The sequence below is a fragment of the Telopea speciosissima genome, chromosome 6 (assembly GCF_018873765.1).
Source record: "Telopea speciosissima isolate NSW1024214 ecotype Mountain lineage chromosome 6, Tspe_v1, whole genome shotgun sequence".
NCBI lineage: Eukaryota > Viridiplantae > Streptophyta > Magnoliopsida > Proteales > Proteaceae > Telopea > Telopea speciosissima.
In genome coordinates this window covers 59,356,819-59,374,155 of record NC_057921.1, presented here as the reverse complement: position 1 = coordinate 59,374,155, position 17,337 = coordinate 59,356,819, and the positions used below count along the sequence as shown (strand labels likewise).

Genomic DNA, 17,337 nt, shown 5'->3' with positions numbered 1-17,337 from the left:
TTCCGAAACGAGATGACCGAAATTTCTGAAATATTCGAAATATTGCACATGACACTTTTGGTGATTTTTTCAATATCTCGCGATATATAGTGAATCCACGATATTTCGTCGATATCTCACGAGATATCGTCAAAATATGGTATTTTTTCATTTTGGATTGATATCGTATCTCGGACAGCTCGAAATATACGAAATTTGACGAAATATCACCGAAATTTTGCGAGATTTTGAACTATGATTATAAACGGGAGATTAGAACACACCACCTTTATGGAGAATTGGATGAGACACAATCATGAGTCAGTTTGACTACAACAAACACAAGTAAAAGAGATCAGTGCAACAAGATGGATAACATGGCACACAGGAATTTTCAACCACAACACATGGGGGACAACTAATAGGTTGGGCATGCTCTATGGTCCCCATAATTAACGGTCGACACAGTCCATAAGCCAGCCATACCAACTGTATGGCTATCATTTACCAACGAGCGGTTATTTCGGGCTGCAAACTTCTTCCTCACATCAAAAGTCTAAGATATTACTTTCTTGTTCTCATCTGGAAAAGGGTTTGAATCCATTGGAGCAAGCATTTCTTTAAACATTTTAATACATGATGCAATTTTTCTCTTAGAGAAATTCAGAGAAGGATGAATTGATTCCAGATTTCCAGATCCTTAGCAAGTAAAACCACTAACTATTCCGAGGAAAATAACAATTTTACCTGTTTAATATACTCAAAGCAATGATTCTAGCACGCTTCAAAGATTGGTAACAATTCTCAGAGGCCACCTCAGCTACCGCAGATTTCAATTCAATAAAGAATTTATGATAAAGATCAGCCAATTCTTCCAAGCCCTCCATCCCATCCATTGAAGAACAAGCAGAAAATCCATTTCCATTCGAACAGTAGTTGGATGCGAAGAAATTTTCATGTGCTACAAGTTCTTCATGAACAGATGGTGTGCCCAGCAACAATTTATGTGCCATTCGGGTGCTTACCACTTCTTCCAACTTTGCAGCCATGACAGCAGCTCGTGAGATACACAGATAAGGTAACTGCAGAAAGATAGCATACGGTAACTCAGAGTGTCAAAAAAATTTACAAGCAGACTTCCCCACATAACAGAGTTCAGGAAACGATAGGGCAACTAAATTGCTTAGAATAGGAAGATAAGTGGAACTTCGAAACACAAATATCTTGTGAGTACAAAACTAAGCATGCATCAGCAACTATTTTCCTAGAAAAGACAGTTTGAACCTGGGAGACATGGACATTGTCAGGTTGGCAATCAAAGTCTCATCATTGCTTTCTCTAATTTTACCTCCTTTTAAAGAAGAAGAAACTACTTTGTGTTTAATTAACCACTAACCAGTTAACTAATACCCGATTAAAATGAGAAAATTCAAATTCATGGCCTGACTACTGAGCAGATGCATACACATTAGCAGCAGTTTCCAGTGACACAGATGAAACATACATCTAGCATCATCGGAATAACAATTTAAAACATCAGATTCAAAAATAATTGATGGAATATTTCCTAGTACAGAAAAAAAAAAAGAAAAAAAAAGAGCTAAACCTTACCAACCTTGAGGTTGGGTTTGCAAAATCATGGATGGAGGTTTTATCATGTTGAAGGTGGCAGAAAATCTCAGCCAAATCTTGTTTACTCACACTGATTTGTGGACAATCTAACTGGATTCATGTTGCTGGCTCCAAATAAGGCTTCAATAGTGCAATGATTTAAATCCCCCCCCCCTCCTAAAAAAATAATAATAATAATGAAAAGATGCAGTTAATAGGTCACACTGTCAAAACTAATGGAGTAAAAGTTGAAATAACCCTCCCAGCAAGATAAATTAGTTAATTAAGAAGGAAGAAGCTGTCCCACAGAAGCATCAAAGATTGCACAGTCAATGTCATAAACCAAAACAATTGTCATATTAAAGTTGTAAATTACCAATTAACCAAATAAAGTAGTTAATGCAGTGCTAATCTCGAACCAGCAAGATCCAGTGAGAGATCAGCTTGTGATAGGATTGCAGGGAAATAGGACAACCCAGATTAGGAGATATTTAAACAACTCAAAGAGAATTGCTCAAATTGGTGATGTAGTTCTAGGTAGGAATAGTCCCACTAGGAGCCAGGGTAATAGGATCACTTAACAAGGCTGGCAGATTGGGACAGCTTAGGCTAAATAGGGCAGAAATTAGGGTTAGGGTTAACTAATGGTAATGGGGTTTATAGGGTTTTAATATGCAGGTTTTAAAGGTCTTAATGAACTAGGTTTGGTTAGATTTGAATAAGTTTTTAAATTTCAGAAATTTTAGGTTTTGGGTTTTGGGAATGAAGGGGGAGATGAGATTTAGGGTTTAGAGCTGGAATTAGGGTTGGAGCTTAAGGTCGAGTGTTAAGGGCAGTGTAGGGGTGTTTCGGTTGTAATACGGGGCAGATTTGGATGGTTGGATTGGTCTGGGTGATTTTTAGGGGTTTAGGTTTTAATGGAGAAGGAAGGGGATTAGGGTTTTGAGTTGTAAGTTGGGGCTGGAATGGCAGTCGAGTGGAGGGTCTACTGTGAGGGGGTTGTGGTCAGATTTTGGATGAAAATTAATGAAGGATGAGGGCTGGACTGGTTTAAGAATAATTAGGGTTTATGAGAATTGATTGGCAGAGTGTAGGTCTAGGTTAGAAGGTGAGAAACAGCAAGGTAGTTGCAGGAAAAATAAATAACTTACTTGTTTTGCAGGGGATCTGAAAACAGCAAGTAGAATCAGCTTGTAGAAGAAAAAGGACCTCCCAATCTACAAGATGCAAGGAGTCACCGGAGTCCACCAGCCCTCACCCTTGATATGACTCACAAGGGCTCCTTGATATTACCCACAAGGAACACTCTCAAAGAGCAAGCAACAGCATTCATGGCAGCAGCATAAAGAAACGATTTTTTTAAACAATAATAGGTGGGGGAGCCTCTCCCACGATTTCTTATTAAATAAGAGGCCAAAGGCCTTATTCCTAAATCTATTACAAATCAAATCTCTCATTTAAATCGTGGAGAGGTGGACCAATTTAAAAATAACTTAAAAACTTAAAAGCAAAAGACTTATCTACCCCTAATGACTTAAGACAACTTAAATAAAAGAAGATTCCCTACTAGCCAATAGGATATATGAACCTCTTAGCCAATAGGATCACTTCACTTAAATTAGACCAATTGAACCAATTGGATGCAACCAATTTAAGCCGGTTCAATTAAAAACACAAAATAAAAACTAAGTATAGAGCTGAAATAAACTAAACTAAGGCTCCTACTAAAACCCTAGGCTTAGGGTGGCTTCTTCAATTCGAGGAGGCTAGGATCTGCATCAATTGGTCTGGACTTCAATAGCTCAGTCTTTCAGGTAGAATCAGACTGTAAAGTATGATCCAGATCTAAGGCTCTAAAGATATGGGGTTTTCTTAATATAACAAGGAAATTAGAAAGCAACCAGAAAATTCAAAATCGTTACAGGGAATTCTGGAGATTGAAACAGAACTCCAAACTGAGCTTCAGAACTGATTATACCAAGGAATTAGTATTAAACTCTAAACAGGAATCAGAATGTAAAGAAACCAGTATTGAAGTAATTGTGTTGAAATAGGATTGTTAAGATATACCACAGGGGTTGTTAGTCATTAACCACGATAGGGGGAGTGTCTCTATCGTGGTGTGTGTTATGGTAGAGTTTTGTCTTATGTTTAGTTCTGCTCAGTTGTTGGTGTTAAGGCTCGTTAGACTTCTACTTCCACAAGGATTGTAATTGTCAGTTATATACAATGGAAGGGGACTGCCGATAGACATATTAAAACTGACAAACCAGCAAGCAAACAGAACTAGAAACAAGATAAAACAGAAATAGAGAGGAAGATATGATCAAGAATCCACCTGATCGGTAGCCCTACCAAGAATCCTACCAGGGTTCACTACTGAATCTTACAACAGTGAAACACTCTTGAATCCCACAAGAGTAAAGACACCTGAATCCCACAGATGCAAGGCTAAATCCACAAGACCAAACAAAGCAAATTCCTTTCATTAATTCATCAAAATTCGTGGGTAGATAGCCCTTATCTCCAAGATATGAGATGAGGTAACACCTCTTCATCTTTTCCTTTTCAGTGTACTTTATCAACAATTAACCATGTTTAAGGCACCATGTAAGCCAATGACTGCCTGCCTAGGGATTTCTTAGGCAAGACCAAGGCAAGCGCTATTGCTCTTTCAATGAAGGGTGCAAGTGAAAAACACATCAGGATATGTGGGAACAAGATAAGATAATAAAGCCAAGTATTAACATGTAAATAAGACAAACTTTATGAACATAATTATAAAAACATCTACATGTCTACTATCTCATTGCGAAGAGCCCAATCAGGGCTTCTGTTGGTCCAAGACAGGGGTATTTGAATGAGGAGCAGCAGGCAGTGGCAACCAGCTATGCACATTCTCCTTGTCTTCCTCCATATCTCCCCTCTTTTTCTTTTTCCTCTGCCTCCTCCTGTATCTTTCTTTCTTTCTTTTTTTATTTTATTTTTAAAGTGAAGGAGGCACCTTGACGAGAAAGCAACCAAGTGTTTTTTCCCCCTGAAAGAGGATAAGTAAGATTGTATTGATTAAAGGCAACCAGATGCCTTGAGCATCAGGGGGAGTTTTGCCGACTATGCGTCACCTTCAAACTATTATGCACCTAATTCTTTGGGAACTAAATGCTAATACTCTGCAACATCTCAGGAAATGCACCCTTTGTTAATAGTTCATTAGAGTGCTGGGAAAAATGTGTCAACGGGGTTTTCCAGAACTGTGCTGACTTGACAATTCTTGGTAGTAGGATATTAAGAGACTGCATGTTAAATGAACTGCAACATAATGTCTGTATAACAGTGACTAACCTGAGCGAGCCTGGCAACATTAAGACCAAAACTCTTGTCTGATGTGCCAGGTACAACCTTATAAAGGAAAGTGAGATTGCCTTGGTCAAGATCCTCAACGTTCTGATCTGATTTCGAATCTGCAATTTCCACTGTCTTCTGTGATGTTAGATATGAAACATGGCATGACCCAACTGAGCCTGGAAATTCATCCTTGATATCCACAATTTTAGGGTAGTGAGTCACAAAGAGGACCATGCATCTTTTCTGTGCCACAAGGTGGTGCAATATTGCATAAGCAATTGCAATGCCATCATGCGTACTTGTGCCTCGCCCAAGTTCATCAATGATCACCAGTGAACGTGATGTGCAATTGTGGAATATATAAGAAGCCTCACTCAGTTCCTCTAAAAAAGTGCTCCTTCCTTGCTGAATATTGTCAGATGCCCCCATTCGGGTGTAAATTCCGTCTAACACATGCAACTTTACTGACGACGCTGGTACAAAGGAACCAACCTAGAGGGAATCAGACGATACAATTTATAAAGCATTATCCAAAAGAATGCTTACTCTTTTTTTCTAATGAGGAAATGTTAAACAGCAACAGGAACAGTAGGGACTTCCTGAACACAATTTAAACGCTTGGATTGGTAATGAAAAATGAATTACAAAAAAAAGCGATTTTCCTGCTACCAAATGAAGGTAAAAAATCCATTCTGAAGAAAGAACTATGTGGGATATAACTTCACATTCAAGGAAAGGATTCATTATACAAATCATGCATGTTTCCAAAATCTACAACTTTTTTTTTTGGATAAATGTAGGGAGATGGTTTTCCTAGACGGAATATCCATCATGGAATCCATGGGCAGCAAAAATAGTTACCACATGGCATGTTGGATAAGGCTGAAATTTTATGGACAGATAGACCCCAAGGTCCCCTGGTCATCTGTCAACTTTCAGCCCAAATGAAGTTGGCCAGTGGCAATATCAAGCTTTCAAAATCCAGCAGAGAAGTGAAACTTAATCAAAGTATTGATGGCTAAACATACAGGAGTATGCCAATACTTGGGAGGGTAAGATTGAATTTGTCCAAAATTTTACACATGGCCAATCCAGAAGAGAGCTCAGATTTTACCTGAGCCATGATAGCTATGAGAGCAACCTGGCGGATATAACAACTCTTTCCACCCATGTTTGGACCAGTAACAATCTGACAATACTCTCTATCTGCATGCAAATCAGTGTCGTTCGGGACAAAATTATCTTGTAATATTGCCTCCAGAACCTGGAAAAATAATGCAAACACAACATAAACAATGATAAACACCCCATTAACCACCAAAAGTCAAAACCAACATTAAAGAATTTACAATTAATTGTGGACAATCTTAAGTTGCCTTAATCAGTGCAAGAAACCTCACAAAAGTGTGATAGGTCCCAACTTTGATTGAGTTAAGGCCTAGCTAAACCAAGTTCACTTTTGTCTCATGTTATTAAGAAAAGCTTTTGAACATTCTTCTGAAATTGAGGTTATCAGCTATAACAACCATTCCATTCCCAACACAAGGGAGAAAACGACCATTTTATATCCTTACCTGAGACAGTTAGCTTTAGTTTGCAATGTATCTTCATAGAATCCTCCAATTAAGGATGACAAATCAACCAATGCTTTGAGAATTTCAATGGGTAGAGTAAATGACTCCTAAATTTAGAGTCATATTCTTGAAAGAGAAATAATATTCCATATAGTAATAGGATAGAATAACTCCTCAAAGTCTGAAAGGGATCTGACGCAAGGATTAAAGTATCAGTATCGGGTATCGTATTAGAAGGGTGATTTTAACATACATATCAGATTGAATCAGAGATACGTATTGTACGTGACAGATACGCATGGAAATGGTCAAGATTCACATGTAAATACACTTTTGGAATAAAAAGACAATATAAATAAGCAATATATAACATGTATAATGCATAAACACTAAAATGGAGAACAATGTATAACGAGACAAGAGTCTTTCATCGATTTGAGTACAAATCCGTGCAAATGATCAAGTTTAATGCATCAACAAACTTAGTTTTACGTAAATCTATTGATTTATAGCAAAAAAATAGGATTAAAAACCATGATTTAAACACAAATTCTGTAAAATCTCCTTTTTCTATGAAATCTCCTTCAATCTTTGATCTAAACAAAAAAAATCATAGTCTGATAGTCACATGGGCCTTTAATGACCGTATCAACGTGTATCGGTTGGTATCGACTATACTGGTATCATAGTTATCAAGGCGTCGCCGCGTCCAGACACCTTGGTCGCCTTGCCACCATGGCAGTGTCGCCTTGATTTTTGCCCCTCCAAAACGCCATGGTCGCCTTCCCGCCTTGATAACTATGATTAGTATGTATCGGTCTGTATCGAGCCGTATCGGCCGATACATACCAATACATATTGATACTCTCATAAAACCTTTAACGTATGTATCATAAGTAAGTATTGGTACGTATCGGTCCGTATCGGCCAATACAATACAATACCAATCGAAACATACTATTTTTTATAAAAAACATATCGGTATCGACCAATACCGATACATATCGGTCTTATTGTTTCGGCCGATACTTTAAACCATGATCTGACGGTCAGATCTGGAGTTGCCAATAGGATTCAGATTTAGGGTTTCTAGAACAGTAGACAAAATCAGACTTTTAAGGATCCAAACCAGTAATCAACAGATGAACAGATTAGTAACAGATCTCAGCGATAGCAATAGAATATCAATCTGAAACCTGAACTGACATCAGAGATCAGATCTGTAGATTCCAAAAGTTTGACTAAAAATAGGACTCTAAGGAATCAATGTCAAAATCAGATTCTGAACAAAGCAATAGATCAAGAACCTAATCCGATTGATAGATGTGAAATCAGAATTAAAAACGAGGTTTGAAATTTGAAGTTTTCAAAAAATCTTACTAGGGATGGATTCCTTGAAATCAATGTAAAATTAGAGTTTAAAATAGTGATTTGAAAACAGATCTTAACAATGACCAACTGAACTCAAATCTGTAGAGTCAGAATCAACCAGAAGTAAAATATGATATAAGAACAGAAATAGAAGGTATGCGCATAAACCAGAAATTCCAGAATACCAATCTAATCCGACAGAGAAATAATGAAGAAGGAGATGTGGAGGGGGGTAGGTAGGATGAACCCTACATTCAGGGTAAACACCTCTTGAACAAGATCCCAGGTAAAACCAAATCCGAAAATCAACCCAAAAGTCAACAGTCTCAGATGAAGGTCAAACTTTGACAATCAATCACAAATAAGTAGTACGGATACCCTTTAGAAGATGGTAATGACTTAACAGTCAGATTGAAAGTAATTAGAAAATTTCCAGATCTGAAACTGAAATCCAGAAAATAGGAAATTTCTAATTAATCAAAATGAGGAACTCAAATCAAGGTCAATTCAAGTAGAGTTTCACTGTTAGGAGGTTTAATCAATTCCCAAAATATAAATCAAATCTAGAGGTCTGATTGAAAATAATTTGGAAAACTCAGTTCTGAAATTGATTCTAGGCTGAAAACAAGAGATTTTTAATAACTCCCAGAAATAAAACTCAGAACAGGGAGACACCCTGGTCGAAGAACCCTCTTGAGTGGTCCTTGAATGCCTCCAAACCTCAACCCCAACCGATGAAGCATTCTGTCTCAGGTGAAGAAACAATCCTGAATAAAAGTACACCACAAACAGGGGGTGCCCGCAGGTGATTAATCAAAGCTACTCCGATATAGATCGCTACCAAACAGAATACTAGGGTTAGTAATAGACTGGTGAAGGATGATTTAACACAAAACAGAGAATAAATAAATAAAAAAGCAGCAAGTTCAATTGATGGAGATTCAAAACAGTACCTTATATGCAGGAAAAAAAAAAACCTAAGTATAAGAAAAAGAGGAAGGATAATAATGGCTTCCTGCCAACTGGATCAAAATCCCACCGTCCAAGGTTTCTCACCAACAGGATCAGAATCTCACTGTCCAAGGCTTCTCACCATGACTGAATTGCACAGCACTCATGAAGAAAACTTCAACTTTTATTCATCATAAATCATCCCTGAGCCAATGGCTCTTACAAACTTTATATAGGAAAACTAAATCAAACTCCTAATCTGACTAGGAAAGTCAAATCCTATTGCTAATATCAAATATAAGTGAAATAGGAAACATAATCCCTAAAGAAAAACATCTAAAAACTTAAATTAAATAAAAGACTATCTAACTAACTAACTAATGAGGTAAATCCAGTACTCCTACCTTCTACTCATAGTTTAGGCCCATTACAATGAAAACACATGGGATCAAAGGCCCAACCCAAAGCCTATTTCCAATCAAATAAGCCCTCGGAATCTAGGTGACTTTGCATCAAGATGAATCAAGCTTCTACTTGATCCTAGACGGGAATCCCACCAGCCCTACCTTAGCATCTCACCAAGGTGCTACTGCATCTCACAGCAACCATTCTGAGTCACAAAGAACATTGGGGCAAATTGCAATTCTTTATTCATCTTAAAATCATGGGCTAGGGCTGTAGCCCTTACATCAATAACTAGAATCTGCAAGGGATGAGTCAAATTGGCTTTAAGAAAGCTATCATCCAATAGGAAACAACCTAGAAAATAAATAACTAAGACAAACTAGGATAAAACCCTCCAATCCACAAGCAATAGGAAGAGTTATAAACTGACTAGGACTTCTACTAAAAGACATTTAATAAGCTTAGAATTAAGATGGAGGTTTCCAGCCTTTACAGGGAATCAAATAAGTGATAAAATAATAGCAAACTAGTCCTAGGAAGATCCCCATGATCTAGGTCTGGGTGAACCAATAACACCCAAGCCATTAGGCCTGGACTGAACCAGAAACTGGTCAAGTTAAACCAAGACACATTCAAAGTGTAACAGCAGGTCCCTTTGTGGACTTGGTCTGGTTCCTCTTATGTTGGTACTTTTAGGAGTACCTATGATCTGCATCATTTTGTTTCTAATTTCTATGGAAGAGGATAATATGCTTAGTCCATAAGAAGTGGTACACAATAAATTTGGCATTCCCTACTGTTTACACTATCTATGCAACAGTGAGGAAATTAAGGAGGGCATTGAATCCATGTAAATGGATTGGAGTGCTCTCTAAAGCAGTTCAAATTAGACAGCATTTGGAAGGAATTGTCAATAATTTCTATGTAAGCAGATAAATATGCATAGTCCATAAGAATTGGTACACCACAAATTTGGAATTCCTTACTCTTTACACTATCTATGCAACAGTGAGGAAGTTCATACACTCCAGTTAACATACTGTGGGCCTCTATCCGTTGTGTTCCTTCTTTAGTCTTGCTTTGTCGTTCCATCATTAGGGATGGACATGGATTGGTTGGGTTTTGTCACTCTCCACTTCTTCTCGTGGCTATAAACTTTCTGGCATTCATTTATAAAATAAAATGGTAGTCAAAAAAAAAAAGCATTGGTCATGAGGACCAGATTCTACATCTTTTCCACATCCACAATCTTCAATGGGACAAGATAAGTGATATCATTAGGAATTGGTCCCACAACCACAATATCAATGGGATTTAAGCCTGTTAGAATATATGGGCCAGAATACCGTGGTGGAGAGAAGCGACCGTCATCAAGCAGGTACAACCCACTGTGCACTTTACCCAATCCAATCGTCTTCCCAAATTCCAGATCCTGAAACACACAATGAGAAGGAAAAAAAGTGACTTTGCAGTTAAGATCACGAGTAATACTACTAATTGAAAGAAAGTTAGTAGTAAAGTTAGGAATGTGCAAAACAGAAGACAAGGGAAGAGAGGAAGTACAGTTGATGATTCCTTTTCCAGATATGGAAGAAAGGGAACCATCAGCCACTTTGACCTTGTCTTTCCCAGAAATGGGAGAATATCTGTGAAACAGACTAGAGGAACCGGTCATATGATCTGTAGCTCCAGAATCTATGATCCAAGGATGGGAAGCTACAGAAGCACAATGACCTCCAAATGGAATACCTAACCGGGTAAAGTGTGAACCTGAAGGAGCAGAAGAATTGGCAGTAGCTGATGTAGTAGAGGCAGCAGCAGCGGAAGACCTTAGCATACGTAGGAGTGCCTGTAAATCATCCTGGGATAGACCAGTGTCAGTAGCAGGGGCTGCAGTAACAGTCTCAATCTGATGGACCTTGGTCTTTGTCTTGGCAGCCCTTTTAGCTTCAAAGTCAGCCGGTTTCCCATGAAGTTTCCAGTACTTCTCTTTGGTGTGATAGGGTTTGTGACAGTACTCACAAACAACAGTCCCTGTAGTAGAATCACCAAGAGAAGTAGTGCCACTAGGTGCAGGAGTGGCCAAGGCAGCAGCCTTGAGAGCTGATCTGTCAGTAATAGGAGGGTGCAACATGGCAGTCCTACGGTTCTCCTCAGAGGACACCAAGGCATCAGATTGTTCAAGTGTGGGAAAAGGTGTATGGCCCAACACTTGAACACGAATCTGATCATACTCCACATTTAAGCCAGCCAAAAAATCATATACCCTGATCTTGTCCACATGCTTCTTATAGGAAGCAATATCAGCAACTGTAGTCGGGTGAAAGTTAGAGAAGTGGTCCAATTGTTGCCACAGACTGCGTAGAGTAGCATAGTACTTCGAAACTGAAAGTTCTCCCTGAGTGGTATGAAGGACCTTCTTCCAAAGTTCATATACTTGGGCATCATTGCCAAGCTGCCCGTAGGTTTCCTTGCAAGCAGCCCAAATCTGTGCAGCTGTGTACAGAAGAAGAAAGTTATGCTGCAAATCTGAAGTCATAGATCCAATCAGGTAGGACATGAGAACACCATTATTGGCAAGCCACCTTTCCTGAGCAGGTGCTTGTTCAATGGGAATAACACTAGTGCCATTAATATGGCTGGTGAGACCATGGCCAACAATGGCAAAGGAGGCAGATTTGGACCATAGAAGGTAATTTGCGCCATCAAGTTTAATAGGATTGGGTGGAAAATTATGGTAGTCTGTCTTGCTGTGGCCATCATGAAGTGGCTGATCCGAAGTAGCTATAGAATTGGAAGAATCACCCATACTGGCAGCAAATAAGCCCAATAATTCCTTCAAGTTAATGGCTGTAATAAGTCTCCAAAAATCAGAAACAGCAGCCAAGTAGAAACTCTAGATCGATATTGTCATGGTTTTAAAAAAAAACCTTGAATTGCTGAAATCGATGAAGGGAATAAGTAGTCAAAAAAACTGCAGGGAAGTGGCTGGAACTGAAGTCGAGGGACCCTCTATGATGGAAGAAATACCCTACAAAAAATCAGAACCAATGGGCAGCAACAAGCAGCCCCACACCCAAAGTTGACAATTATCAGGGTTTTGAAAAAAACCTTGAAGATGGAGATCAATTGGGAGTGGGGGTCTGCAATCAATGAGAAAAAAGGCTGGACAGATGCTGGAAAGGGAGCTGAAGAAGTTCCAATAAGTAAAAAACAGCCTGCAATAATGGTAGGGGCTGATCTCCAAAAAAAAGAACTTGAAGGGTTCAATACGGCAAGTGATGTCCAGCAGCTATCGAGCAGGTATTAATTCATGAGAAAAAAAGGAAAAGAGGTAGGTAGGGGCAGCAACTAGATCATACGACCACCTCTTGTAGTGCTGCCCTTAGGGAAGAGGGAGAACCAAGGAGAAAAAAAGATAAAAAACGATGGAAGAGAGAAAAGAGGAGGGAAAAAATTCGTTGGGGGGTGTTCCCTAATTCGAAATCTGCTCTGATACCATGTAGAGAGATTTAAAATTAGAGTAAGGCTTGGATGATTAATTACCATCCCAAGCACATCTATTTATAACCATAATGAAACAAATAAGAGAATTACACGAGCAATGTGGGACTAAACCACATACAAGAAACATAAAAAAGACATAATAAAAGAAGGGAAAAAGTCCAGAATACCCCCACGGTATTCTGGCCCATATATTCTAACAGAATTGGTCATGAGGACCAGACTACATTTTTAAAATATGTTTGACGGTTTGACCTCCTCCCCTTGACTAAGCAGCATCGAAGCTGAATTTTAACAGTTGTTCCTTCGGCAATCTGGGACTCTCCATTATTGGGTGTGTTTCAAAGATAACGAAAGACAATTATCTTAATTTAGCAGTCCCATCTGGACTCGGGAGCAGTGGCCCTAACAAAGCAAACCCATTAACCATTCCTCAAGTATTGTAGCTTTCCAACAATCTAAAGCCAACCATTTGAGGATGCTAGATTTCCACTGAGAAGAAAGATAGAAGAAACCTTGTCATGGCATCATAGAAATCGGCATTCGCATCCATCTCATCCCCTTTCATATGAGAGGCAGACACTGATCTTGCAGATTTTCTTTCCAGGGGAGGAGTCATAGGGCAGGATGTGCTGAAATAATGTGCCCTGGTTTAAAGATTTTGGCTTATTCATTTCTCTCCCTCTTCTTTCTCTTTAAGGCCAGCTTTTAGGCTTATTTTTCTTTTTTCTGGTGCAAAGTTTTTAGGTTTATCACCTTCTGCTAAAGAACAGTTCTCTTCATTATGATACCAACCCCAGGTTCCAAAAACTCTACTTGGGACCACAATGGGTCCACGAGATCAATAGATAACTCAATTTAGGAGAATAGTGGTAAAACTTAAATAAATGGAAGTTCAGAATCCTTTTGAATTGGAGCAAACAGAATCAGTGGCAGAATAGTGATTAATTACAAAAGGAGGACTGATATCGTATTTCAATTTAGAGTAGGGCTCGAGTTGAATCACTTTGCAAATAAGGGCAATTCTTACTTGGTTGTAATTTCCCAAATCAGTCTTCTTCTTCAACCCACGATAGGACGAACAGAGCAACGGTAATTTCTCTGTATTTCGAATGACATAACTCAACCACATGGGCCGCCATCAAAGGGAAAATTCAGATCTAAGTTGCTACTCCACAGCCGTCAAGGAGAGGAGATAAGAGGAGAAGAAACAGCAGTACTTGAGCACCCACAGCTCTTGGCAACAACACCAGCAAAAACTTTCATTCCATTTCAACACTGAAATTAGATGGTTACATGCATCCAAAATAAAGACTCAAAACAATCCTAATCATATCGTGAAACTGAAATTGCATTGAACTCAAACTCTATCTCCTACACTCCTATCTTTGGCTAAAACAAGATTAAATATTAAATGGCAAAAATAACCCCTAATAACTAAATAGGCCCCTATTGAGGTCAGCCCACCCTTGCAGCTGCATAAAAAATAAACAGAAGCAATGTTTTTGAAAAGTTGTGTTCACTAAAGTAAATCCTCAATTTTTTTTAGGGCTGAAGAGTAAAGTAGTATAAGCAATATTTATTGAATATGGTTCAGCATATTTGAAATGCAGTTTTGTTCTGTTAGAATTTACATACTGGATGGCGACCAGAACGAATATGTATTTGGACAGGTTCGTCATCATCCACAAAAGTTGGACAGACATAATTCTGCAATATATGCTTAAAAGAATTAAAATATAATCAAAGTATCAAACAACTGACAAACTGAAGTGAAAAATAAGTATATTCCACTAAGGAATATAGATCAACTATTACAGAATTAACCTTATTTCTCGAAAGGATGGCAAGTGAATGCAGACAGTCCAAAGCAGCTAGGGCTTGTACAGCAGCTTGAAATTCAGGATAATATTTACCAAAACCCATTAAGAAACTATCCCATGCAGCCCGACAAGCAACAGCAAGTTCCTCTTTGGCAAGTGATAACCGGTCTAAAGCAGTCAAAACTTCAGGAGGGTGATAACGAACTGTCTTTTTAGTACTGTTGACCTTAATCCAATTTAATGGAACCTTTACATTTGACGGCAGCTGCAGTCAGAGCTGAATCAAGTTAACTTCCAATCGAACAAGAAAAATGATGAATAAAATACACAGAAATTTAAGGAAATTTACTACATAACCAACACGCATTGAAAATTTGAAACCATGAGCCCTTGCCAAATTGACATGAATGGCCTGAAATAACTAGGACTGAAACAATACTATTTAACTAATAATAATATTATCTAACCAGCAAAGAAAGCAAGAAAGTCCTTCTTCAAAAAAGATAATATTATAATGAATAAGTAAAAATAAAAAGATAAAGCAAATATAATTAACAAAGCGAAAAAGCAGAACTTCTGCTGAACAAAATCATCTACTATCTTCAGTCAAAACATTGGGAAGGAAAATTCACAAATAAAAAATAGTGAACAATTCTACCACCGTAGGAGTCCAAATCCCCACCCCTAAAACAGTTCCATGAAAATCGGGCATAAAAAGAAGAAAACAGTCATGTATTTATAGATACTATTAAAGACTGTTCACAATGGAGGGGAGTGTCCACATCGTGCAGTGAGTTGAGTCTTAGAGTTAGAGTTGTTTTGGTTTTTATTTCTTTTTTTATTGAATTGTAATTAGGAGTTGGCAAGGTTCTAAATCTCGGTTTCGGCCAGCCCCGAAACCGAAATATGCCAGGTTTCAACCACGATATAGTCAAAACCTGGTACTTACTCCAAGCTAACTCGAAACCTTGGTTTCGAGTCCCAAAAATATATTTTTTTCCTGATTTTTGTTATGCTGCCTATTTTTGACATTTTGAACCCAATCCATGCATTAGTTTCGCATAAAGAACACTCAAAATAGTACTTGTGGTTTTGACCCAAGCTTGCTAGTGTAAACTGTTCTTGGAAATGGTATCGAACCAGAATTGAAACACCTTATTTATGTCAAACATCATTTAAGTGTCATTTCATTTACTTAAGATATTATTCAAAAATAAGCAAATACTCCCCATTTGAATCCAATAAAATAGTTAGAAAATCAAATTCCAAAATGATAAAAAGTCAACACCCCAGTTCAAGAACAAAAACTGAATTTGTTGGCAGTAGGTGAAATTTTCAACTTTCTAATGCTGAAATTTTTCTCAAATCTGTAGATCCATAAATCTTAATATGATAAAACATTGCTAAAAACCAAGGAGAGGTAAAATAATCATTGTTTTGATACCTAAAAAAATATTTTCATTCAAAGCGATTCCAACAAGTCTAAGATTGCCTAAATCCAATTTATATTGAAGGAGCAATGTTCCGGTCAAATTTTTTTTGTTGTGCGCGAATGCTATCAACAGATTGTTTCCAACTGCATGTCTGTTTCACGTATTGAAAGTAAAGCTTGTGAGTTTGGCAAGCATCACCGTTCTTTTCCTTGTGAACTTCAGATAGTATGTCCTGGTTTTCATTGGTTCATTCTGATATTTGAGGTTCGTGTCGAGTTAATAGTAGGTCTGGTTTTCATTATTTTACTACTTTTGTGGATGACCACTCCAGTGACTTGATTGTATAAGTTTAAGGACCGTTCTGAATTTTTGTCAGTCTTTTTTAAACAATTTTCTGGAAACAGCCTCTCTGCGGAAGCAGGGGTAAGACTGCATACATTATGACCCTCCCCAGACCCCGTAGTGGTGGGAGCCTCGTGCACTGGATACGCCCTTTTTTTCTTTTTTAAACAATTTTATATTGAAATAATAACTCAATTTGGTATCTGCTTACAGGTTTTCCGTTCGAACAATGCTCTAGAGTATACTCAACGTGAGACTTCTTCATTTTGTTTTAAAGATGGCATTATTCACCAAACTAGTTGTTTATATACCCCTCAACAGAATGGTGTTGCAAAAAGAAAAAATCGGCATTTATTGGAGATTGCTAAGTCATTTATTGTTCCATGTGAGTGTTCCTAAGATATTTTGGGGGGATGTTGTACTTACATGTTATCTCATTAATCGCATGCCCTCTTCTGTTCTTAAAAATCAGAATCTTGTATCTACTGTTTATTCTAACTCTTTGTTGTTTTCATTATCGCCCAAAGTTTTCGGGTGTACTTGTTTTGTTCATCATTTATGACCTGGAATTGATAACTTATCTTTGTTTCGTTAAATGTGTTTTTCTTAGTATTCTCATACTCAAGGCTTTAAGTATCTTAACATATTTGTCGAGACTAACTGATACGTATCTTATTTTAGGATACTGATACAATACGATACGATATGACACTGATACGATTAAAAAAAAAAAAAGTATCAACTATATGATACATGACCCAATATGGTTGATACTTATTGATACACTAGATACATCTCTTATAAACTATATAACTCAATCAATGACTCAAAACACTTGCCAAGAGCTCCTGTAAGCCATTATAATCAATTTTGTTTAGGCAAAATCAACTTGCTTCCTTGTTTCTATTGGAAAAAGCAATTCTAGTAATGTTGATTTCATCATCATTTGGTAATTAAACAACCCGCAATCAAGGATTGAAACCAGATTTGCACAAGAAC

At 37.8% G+C, this 17,337-nt stretch overlaps 1 protein-coding gene across 2 annotated transcripts in view; it reads right to left on the bottom strand.

The window, feature by feature from the left end:
• Positions 1 to 701: 701 nt before the first annotated feature.
• LOC122664361 (DNA mismatch repair protein MSH3) overlaps positions 702 to 17,337 on the bottom strand; it is a 31,805-nt gene continuing 15,169 nt past the window's right edge. For both annotated transcript variants that reach the window (XM_043860139.1, XM_043860140.1), the window contains 5 exons: positions 14,568 to 14,828; positions 14,379 to 14,450; positions 6,050 to 6,199; positions 4,933 to 5,427; positions 702 to 1,061 (listed from right to left, as the gene is read on the bottom strand). In XM_043860139.1, the coding sequence (XP_043716074.1) occupies positions 723 to 1,061; positions 4,933 to 5,427; positions 6,050 to 6,199; positions 14,379 to 14,450; positions 14,568 to 14,828 (1,317 nt within the window). In that variant the 3' untranslated portion in view covers positions 702 to 722. The remainder of the gene's footprint in view (positions 1,062 to 4,932; positions 5,428 to 6,049; positions 6,200 to 14,378; positions 14,451 to 14,567; positions 14,829 to 17,337) is intronic.